Raw genomic sequence first — 9,997 nt, 5'->3', positions numbered from 1 at the left:
ATTAACGAGGTTGTAAATACACCATGGAGACTGTGTAGCCTATACTTATATGGTATGTTTATTAGTTCGGGGACATGGATTACAATTACATGATTAAAATATCAATGGACCGTTATTTTGCTGTTCATTTAGCTGCATTAACACATAGTCACTCTGTTTCGAGAGCCGTTTTGTTTATATTCACTGGGTGAGCAACTGCTCGGATGTACGACATTACGAGGTGCACCTGAAGGCACCATAACGAGAACAGGTGCCATTCCGCTGCGCCGGTAAAGAGAGCTCCGTACACCGGGCGCAAACGTAAGAACATATCGGTTCACCTGTCAAGAAAAAAACACGTTTATTTTGATGCAACACTTGTCACGTTATTGTGCGATGTGAAGTAGGAAAGAACTGAGGCGAAAGTAGATGGTTAAAACGCTGGAGTCATAGAAAAACAGTCAGTTTCCAACAGGTTGTACTTCCTGCTTGTGACTTCTGTTTCAGGGTCGGCGGAAATAGCCAAAAGGCCGCAAGATTTATAGTGTCTGGGTTGAAACGGAGAGTGAATTTAATTTTCTTCTTGGCAGTGGCATTGAACCTCCCGGGTCTCAGAAACAGTGGCTAGTGTAAGCCTTGCAGAAAGCGATGGGTTTTTGACGAGTGCAAACGCCAAGGCCATCTTATCCAGGAGCAAGGGTTTTAAGTTGGTGTCATTAAGCATCATTCATCGTGGAGTGCGTGTGTGTGTAGCCTAGATCGTGCTGGAGAGAGTAAATCCTACTATTAAAATTGCATCTAAAAATTAATTTAAATGAATACATGAAACTCTTTTTTGCTGGTAACCCAAATATCCATCTCTGGGATATGCCTTCTGGGCTTCGGGTACCGGTTCTCCAGATGCTGTTAAACAAGTTGCCACCTGCTGGGCACATTCAGGATGGCAGAGAAATCTGGGTCACGGTCTCCCAGATGGCTGGACAACACATCTGATTTAAAAGAGTCCCATGATGTCCCCCTTGTTAGACCGATGATGTTCTTACCCACAGACAGCAGGCGTTTCGTGTATATGAGTCCACGCATTTATTCCCATCCACCGCTCCTCACCGCTTTTGGAAACCTCGTCAGCAGCTGTAAGGAAAATGAAACATGGGCCACCGTGGCAAGCAATGACTAAAAAGGAGGACAGTATCTGATCTCCACTCAGTGTAAGTCCAGCTGTGCGTATGTCCCCGGTCAAAGGGATGAAGGGAGACACACTGTTGTGTCGTCTTTTATGGGATCTCACTGATGGGCTTCCTGCCTGTGAATAGGTGACTGATGAATGCTTCTTTGCTCTGGTGTGCTCTACATAAACAAAATTATCCTGTGTAGATGGGGCTGCTGTTTCCCTTCAAATACAAACCTTATACATATATAAATATTCGATATTTCTTGACACAAATACACTTAACAAAAGCACGTACTGGTATGAGGGCCACGTCTCAATCTGTATTACTACCACATAACTGCATTTCATATTCCACAGGAAGTAGCATTAGATCCACATATAAAAACAGGCTTCAGACTTCAAAAATCTCAGATTGACCACATACAGCACCGTATATTGAGTGATACATCATTGGAACATGGACTCAACACAGAAACAAGCTGCAAGTAGCCATACAATGCTGTGCCATTTCCTTGTATGGGCAGACGTAGCGCAAGATCCTATCGTTTCAATTACTGTCAAGGAGCCGCCTCTGTATTTAGGTCATTGCTAGTGTTACATATTATTGCTTGTCATCAGAGCCAATTAGTGCTCATCATCTGAAGCAGCTCGACTCCAGTCAGATGGACGCGGGTGTCATAATTTGTTAATATGTTATATTTATAACTACTATAACTGAGACTCGCACTTTATAACCCTCAAAGCTGGAAGCGGGAGAATCAGTGTCTCCAGTTTCTATCTGTATTCATTCAGCTCCCTCTGTGTCTGAGCTTTGTCCTGAGTCACCCTGCTTTCTCTGCCTTAACAACCCAGACCCATTTGATGTGATTACTGTGGTGTGAAGGGGAAGAGCGGAGATGAATGTAAGCACATTTCATGTCACATGTTGGAATAACATGACTAAACAGATCCCCCCCAACCCTGTTTCTTTTTTTTTTAAAAACTTTTTCCTATAAATCTCTCAGGAGACTGCTGGTTCATCCATCGGTGCTGGCAGCCATTCGGAGAGAGCCTTGACTGACAGCTTTTGTCGTGGTTAGGGGGAATTTTCCCCAGCGGTTATGGAGTCCCTCGGAGATGCTTCAGATGCCACCCTGATGTTTTCAGTCGAGGATTAGGATGTTGAGCCTTGACCTCTAATTGAGAAAGATGTATGAGCACTGAAGAAGGGAAGGATGAGCGAAGAATAAAAACAGTGGATATAAAATGTTAAGAGAGACACATAAGGACAGTCAGGGAGTGGGAAAGAAAGCGAAGGAGAGAGAACGATAAAGGCAGCCGAGCAAAAGATAGGGAGCAGCAGATTTAGTCGACACAAAAAACTCCTACACACTCTCACTTGAGCCTGCACCTCGGGCTCTGAAGGAAAGAGGAGATAGAGAGATATTCACATCCTTTTCTTACTCGCTCTCTTCTTTTCTGTGTCCTTCTCATTCTGTCTTCTCTAGCCACTCTTTATCTCTTCCCCTTCCTCTATCTCTGTCATTTTCACTCACTTTGCTAAAAGACTTGATCCCCTCTGATAAATGGGCTGATTGATTGTCTCCTCTTAACCGTGTGGATATGAGATTTGAACATTGAAATTCAAACTGTTGGAATGATTAAAAGCTCTGCAATTGGTTGGTCCCTTAACTGAAATATACTGCATGTATAAGCACTAAAGCTTTAGTTTCCAACCGTTTTTGACCCTAATCATACAATCAATTAAAAATCTACATTGTTTGATATGCAATTAATCATGTCCTTTGGGCAAACACAGTTGTTTGATTATTATGATTTAAGGCCAGAGCTTGAAATTCAAGCCATAGATCATTTTAATATTTTAATACTAATCCTTTATCTAATGTTCAACTGTTGGGGCTGAGACACGACAATAAGTCTATACTTTTATGATAAAATTTATACTGAGGTTCCACAAAGGTCTCCATCGAAAGATATGAGATGTGAATGAAAGCCTGCCAAGAGTGTAAAGAATCTGCTTGTAAATGAGGGTGATTTAAAATGCAGGAGGAACCTAAAAGATTCGGAATACACATTTTTGTGTCTCAGTTTTTGCTCCTAAAAACAGTCCGGGAGATTCTTAATGCTTGTCAGATTTGACAAGAGGCTAACAATCGAATAATGTCATATACTGTATAATAATATATCAGCAGAATTAATGCTTAATTAGTATAGTTTCCTGATAATATTTCTGTTTTTTTACTGCACTGGGAATTTGATTGCAGGTATTTTTACGTGAGTGTATTGAAAAGCAAGGCCCATTATCAATGAGAAAGCAGATCTAAGGAGACTTGTTGAAAAATAAGCTATGAGGAATATTTCCTCCTCCACAAAGCAGCACATTAAACTCAACCATGTGGGAGAAGAATGAAACAAAAGCAACCTGTTTTCAATGAAAAGCAGAGAGTGAATAATCTGCAGATGACAGTCTGGTTAGCACAGATACTTTAGAACAAACCACCTCAGTAATCCTGAACAAAGTCCTGACGGCAGTCGATGTTACAAACATCAAGCTTCCTCACCTACGCTAATGAAATCTGGGGAGGTCTGTGTGTGTGTGTGTGTGTGTGTGTGTGTGTGTGTGTGTGTGTGTGTGTGTGTGCTGTCAGAGATACCATTCAGGACTGATGGAGCTTGCGTAATAAAAAGACACCCGTTATTTTCACCTACATCAGATATCCCGTACAGACAATGAGCATTTTCCAGCAGGTGAAGGATGAACACTCACTGTCACCTAATCCTAAAAGCTGTGACAACTGAACACTATCCAAATGTCCCATAGTACAGTAATGTTGTTGCCAACATGGGATTATTTGACATTTCTACACAGTGAGAGGAAATATGATGAGAAATAATCAGAACAATACAGATCACAAACATTAAGGAATCACAGGGAGCAGAGGATGATACCCAGGCAGTCAATAAGACCCTGCTGGATGAGGACAATGATAGATTACATGGGATTATAATCATAACCCAACATTCCCACACAACCACAGATGGATCACACAAGTGAGGAGCGTTAATAGGAAAAAGTCTGTAATTTTACAGTAACCGAATTGGCAGAGAGTGGTCGTGTGTGTTCGCAAGGTTCTTGTTAAGCTCCCCAAATCCTACCTGCCGTTTGAGGGTGTAGAGGATCTGTAGAGGCGTATGAGATTATCTATAATACCGTCATATTGGGAATACCTGAAGAGGCATTAAACTCCTAAAAGCATTCGGAATGAGGCTATGGCCTGTGTGTGTCCCAAATCGTAAAGTGCAATCTCAGTGTTCATGTTAGCTCCACTTGTTGGGAGAAAGAAAATGCGATGAAATCTTAATGTGCTGGATGCCTGGGAGTAAAAATCTAGAAGTGATCCTATTTAGGAATAAACAGTTCCAGTGCTGCCTGGAGCCTATGGCTATATTTTCAAACACGTATTGCAATACAATAAAGCTAGTGTGGAACAATGCAGCTAAACCATTGTCTTAAACAAGGTAGCCAGTGAAGGACATCAGGGAGAAGAGAGACTGGAGTGATCACTGTGGTACATCCTGAGGGAGCTACAGCTGCTGTTGAAGCTTTCACTTTAGATCTTCTCATCCAACAGTATGAAGTGCTGCAGGTATGATCATGGCTGATTAAATGTGTGTGTTCGAACTGAAAATAGGGTACATGTGTATTTTTTCAAGTGCTCAAACAGCACAAACAAGAGCGCACTAATGTTTTTCCCAGTACAGCGGCACTATATTAGCCAGGAACTCATCGGTTCTGGAGGTAATCAACAATTTCCTTGCATCGTACCTTCCTGTGCCTGCCGACAAACAGCTGATTGATGCTAAACTAACAAGCGTACACCTAAGAGAATTCCTACCAGGAAGCGTCGGTCTGCAGCCGCTATCTCCCTCATGAGGCACACTGGGACATGTGAAACAAACCTTTCAGCACTTAATCGATGAGGAGCAAGGCTGCTCTGCAAGGCCACGGCTTCAACGCCGGCTTTATGCTCTGCCCGACGGGGCTGTTAATGATGTCACCACTGCATCGAGAAGAGGAGGGGCAGGTGGTGGAGATGGTGGCGAGGGTCGATGTTGGAAGCTCAAGGAGGGTTTGCATCTTGGCTCAAGCATCATAGTTCGCCACATACGCTGCAGTGAGGATTAGTAAACAAGGTTTCGAGTGAGGAGACATTGGCACGGGTTGAATGTCAGAATGTTATTGATCCAGGCTTCATGAGGGCGAATCAGTCAACAGTCAATTGCGACCTTTACATGAAAGCATCAGTCCACAAATGTAACAATCCTGTAAACATCCATGTAAAAAACACCCGGATTTTGACAATAATACTAGAAAACAATAATGAGACATTCTCACAGGAGAATTATACTGCTTCTCGATACCAAATGTAGTTTTATATGTACAATGTTTTCTGCAGCGAAGTTTAACAAAATGGGCCCCTGGTGGTGTCATCAGCATTATCAAGGCTTTGGCCCGGAGACAGGAGATTTTTAAGGGGAATTCTGCGCTACAAGGTGGGGTTTCAAGCCATTTTCACGGTGTGGGTGTTTACCAGGCAGAGCGGGTCTAATGAAAGATGCAAGCATTTTTGGGGCTAGACCAACACTATGGAATAAAGGTCTAGATACCTCGACCTCTGCTGTACTGGTTTTGACCAGTCTCTTTAAAAATCCACCTCTTGTGAGCCCCTGCACTCTATGGAAGTGCAACTCTAAATTGCTGCAGTCCACCTTAACAGAGTGGCTGTTATATTCTCTTATGGCACATTTTCTTTCATTAACATTCTTACATGGAGGTGTCTCCGACATTAGCTTGTGATATTACTATACTAAATAATGTTTGTTTCTTTAATCTCCCATGCCATCTCTGTAGGTTCTAGCGCTAAGTCATTATTATCCGGTGACACTGGACCCTTCTTCCCCCTCTGTCTGGATGCTTCCCGTGCGTTCGTTACTTGGGCGACTCCCTCTCCTCCAAGAACTGCGCCTCGCCCCTCAACACCACGATGCTGAGATCACCTCGGGAGGGCGGTGCGGAGGGAGGGCTACGTGTTGCTGCGCAGCAACACATAGAAAGAATGGGGGGAGAGCGAGAGAGGGAGAGAGAGGGAGAGAGAGAGAGGGAGAGAGGAATTCCCTCGCACAAACAAAAGCGACTGCCAGGGCGTGTATCAGTTCCTATGGCTCCCGTAATTGACGCCCGATACCTGTAGCTGGATAAGGTGTAAAGCCCGGTGAATGCACGATGTAAGGACTGCCAGCTTCAACAAAGACTCGGACAGGCTCTATTTGAGAGAGAGACGCCAATTTCTTTCTCTCTGGAGGCAACATCAAATTTGACATCGCGCCGAGCCCAAGAGCCTTCCTTCTCCTCCGGGAGCTGGGAGAATCAGCCTGACAGGGACGCGCCTGTCTGGACTCCAGCGGACGGAAGTCTCTGCCTTTATTATACGAGCACAACTTGACCCCCCCAAACTGCACTCTGCATTCACTGGAGATGAAATGCAGAGTCTTCTTGTAGGAACATTCCGTGAACTGGCAGCGCTTTAAAGTAAGTTCTTACATGTGTCTTTGTTTCAGTGAAGCCAAGGAAGAAAATAACCGCTCTTCTTGTAGCTGTTTGTAATTGTAAATAAAACAAAAAACAAAACACATGTTGTAGCAAATGGGCATCAGTTTTGTCCTTCACTTTTAAAAGCATCTGTGGCATTAACTAAAAGCACGAAAGCTGTCTCCGGGCTTCAATTCAAAATATCTCCCCTTCTTCTCTTCTTTCTCTCTCCTCTCTCTTTGTGCTGTCTCTTCCTAACTGTCCTCCTCTTTGTGTCAGCGGGGTTTGCCCTGTCACTCTTTCTCTCTCGCTGCGCGCCGTGCGTCTATGTGTGTCCCTCTCTGCAGACATGACGGGTCACGTCCTGGGGGAACCGGGCGGCGGGGCTCACGCGGACGACAACGCCGCCATCCGCATCAACGTGGGCGGCTTCAAGAAGCGTCTCCAGTCCGACACTCTCTCCCGGTTCCCCGAGACGAGGCTTGCGCGTCTACTCCACTGTCAGTCCAAAGAGTCCATACTGGAGCTGTGCGACGACTACGACGACACAGAGAAAGAGTTTTACTTCGATAGAAACCCGGCTCTCTTCCCCTACGTGCTGAATTTCTACAACACAGGGCGGCTGCACGTCATGGCCGAGCTGTGCATCTTCTCCTTCAGCCAGGAGATCGAGTACTGGGGCATCAACGAGTTCTTCATTGACTCCTGCTGCAGCAGCGCCTACCACTGTAGGAAAATGGACCAGGACCGAGAAGACTGGGACGAGCGGAGCGATGAAGGGAGCACCACGTCGTCTTTCGACGAGCTGCTGGAGTTTTATAACGACGCCACCAAGTTCGACAAACAGCTGCTGGGGAGCGCACGGAGGCGCATCTGGTTAATGCTGGACAACCCCGGCTACTCGGTGGCCAGCCGCATCATCAGCATCTTCTCTATCCTGGTGGTGCTTGGCTCCATCGCCACCATGTGCATGAACAGCATGAGCGAGTTCAGCCTGTTGGACGGCGAGGGGCAACCCACAGAGGACCCCCGTTTCGAGACTGTGGAGCACTTTGGCATCGGCTGGTTCACTCTGGAGCTGGTCGCCAGGTTCGTAGTGGCGCCAGATCTTCTGCATTTCTTCGAGCACCCGCTAAACGTTATAGACCTGGTGTCCATACTTCCGTTTTACCTGACACTCCTTATAAACCTGGTGGTGGAGAGCAGCCCGGCGCTGGCTAACCTGGGACGCGTTGCGCAAGTGCTGAGGCTGATGAGGATTTTCCGCATTCTGAAACTGGCCCGCCACTCCACAGGGCTGCGCTCCCTGGGGGCCACCCTCCGGAACAGCTACAAAGAGGTGGGCCTGCTGCTTCTCTACCTGGCTGTAGGGGTGTCGTTTTTCTCCGTCATGGCCTACACGGTGGAGAAAGAGGACAGCGAGGATCTCTCCACCATCCCGGCGTGCTGGTGGTGGGCCACCGTCAGCATGACCACCGTTGGGTATGGAGACGTGGTGCCGGTGTCCATAGCGGGCAAGCTGACCGCCTCGGCGTGTATCCTGGCTGGGATCTTAGTAGTTGTGCTTCCGATCACGCTTATTTTCAATAAATTCTCCCTCTTCTACAAGAGACAAAAACAGCTGGAGATCGCAATGAGAAGCTGTGATTTTGACGAGGGGATAAAAGAGGTGCCCTCAGTCAACCTGAGGAACTATTACGCACACAAAGTCAAATCCCTCATGGCGAGCTTATCAAACATGAGTCGGAGTTCACCCAGCGAACACAGTCTGAACGAATCAATACACTGAAACGGTTCCATCAGGGGCACCCGGTCAGCTTGGGTGACGCCGTCCGTTCAATGCGGCTGCGTGAGGAGCTGTCCGGGGTGCTGAAAGCGCTGGCCCGAAAGCCCACTTCCTTCCACTGGTGTTTGACGGTTTGCCTCTCTGTAGCTCAGTGCAATAACGTGTTAACCTGTGTGTCAGTGACATTGAGAAAGTAGGCAAATGTACAGGACAGCCTGAATATAATATCTAACCCTGCAGCCCGAAAGACAGTCCCAAAAGGTGTCACACTGTTGTCCACCCTCCAGCTGTACTTGTCCTGATCACATCTTTTTTGAAAGTAACTCCAGCTGTATCCTTCTTTGAAAGAGTGTTGATGTGTAATTGTGGTGTTGCAACAAGATTACTTGAGATGTGTGGTTCAAGCAAACTGTATTAAACAAGAAATACATAACGCACTTCCTTGTTTTTTAATGTGCAGAGTGAGGGTCTCACAGTCCTCCTATGTGTGTCTTACTGATTGGGATAATACATTTAAGCCTGAGGGGGGAAAGAGGGCTTTACTTTAGTGATTGACACAATATCTAAGACAGTTCGACAGCCATAGCAACAACCTTTCAGAGATGACATGTCGAATACATTTTTTCTCAGAGGATTTTATTGTCTGGCCACATCACCATTTCAGCTGGCAAAAACAGTTGCTTTTTATTAATCAATTCACTTCACTGATAAACTGTCAAGTATTTCAGAATTAATTGGCATCCACAGACATGGTGTCATATTGCTAGCAAAAAGAAAAACTAGAGATGCTTCACACTCAGAAGTCACACTTAAAGTTTCATAAACCTCCTCCTATCTTTGATGGAATAAATACAGACATGATCTGTGGCTTCTGATGCCTATTGGGAGTACAGTCAACATAGTCCTAGGTTTTTCTTTCTCAATGTTATATTTAATTTAAACCTTCCACTCTACAAGCAATTTTCCATCTTGTCTCTTTTCTGTGAGCTTAGAAGATGAATGGCAAGAGCAACCTGCAAAGGTCTCCTTTTTCTATCAAGTCTCAAGGTGCCTGGATAAAACAAGTTTTGTTATTCCACTGGGGCAGAGTGAAGTCGTTGTACCCGTCTCCCTGCTTCTGGTCACCATCACAATAAACAGCTCTGTCAGTGGACGCAGTAGCAGCTGCAGGAATGCAACAGAGAGCGCTCACGTAGGGGCATGGATGTCAGTTTAAAGGATGAAGAGCCATTTGATACAAGTAGGCCCAGGCTCTAAAAAGTCAATTCTTTTGTCATCTCAAATTTTGGAACAGTTAGCTACACTGATTTCAGTTTTTAATTTAAAGAGCATTTTATTTCGAAGTCAGATCTCGAGATGAGAAATGACCATTATTATTTTGAGTTGAACCTTCTCATCAAGATGGTTGTGATTGGAAAAACAGCACAGCAGCATCTTCATCACTGTCAGTACTTTGCTTTTTCTCAAGTTA

At 45.2% G+C, this 9,997-nt stretch overlaps 1 protein-coding gene across 4 annotated transcripts; it reads left to right on the top strand.

Moving 5' to 3' along the window:
• The first annotated feature begins 214 nt into the window (after window positions 1-214).
• Window positions 215-8,834, top strand: LOC120784443 (potassium voltage-gated channel subfamily S member 2-like). Of its 4 annotated transcripts, none has more exons than XR_005706439.1 (3): window positions 215-300; window positions 2,003-2,052; window positions 2,155-2,797. XR_005706439.1 is itself a non-coding variant. In XM_040118280.1 (2 exons), exon 2 carries the CDS (start codon window positions 7,090-7,092, stop codon window positions 8,527-8,529), a length of 1,440 nt encoding a protein of 479 aa, XP_039974214.1. In that variant the 5' UTR covers window positions 275-300; window positions 7,088-7,089; the 3' UTR covers window positions 8,530-8,834. The 4 variants fall into 4 exon arrangements, 1 of the variants encoding a protein (XP_039974214.1); XR_005706440.1 differs by lacking the exon at window positions 215-300 and adding an exon at window positions 855-1,187; XR_005706441.1 differs by lacking the exon at window positions 2,003-2,052 and having other exon boundaries at window positions 242-300.
• The last annotated feature ends 1,163 nt before the right edge of the window (window positions 8,835-9,997 follow it).

This window comes from Xiphias gladius, chromosome 22, assembly GCF_016859285.1.
Source record: "Xiphias gladius isolate SHS-SW01 ecotype Sanya breed wild chromosome 22, ASM1685928v1, whole genome shotgun sequence".
NCBI lineage: Eukaryota > Metazoa > Chordata > Actinopteri > Istiophoriformes > Xiphiidae > Xiphias > Xiphias gladius.
The sequence above is the reverse complement of the archived record's forward strand: the minus strand, read 5'-3'. Positions and strand labels throughout refer to the sequence as shown.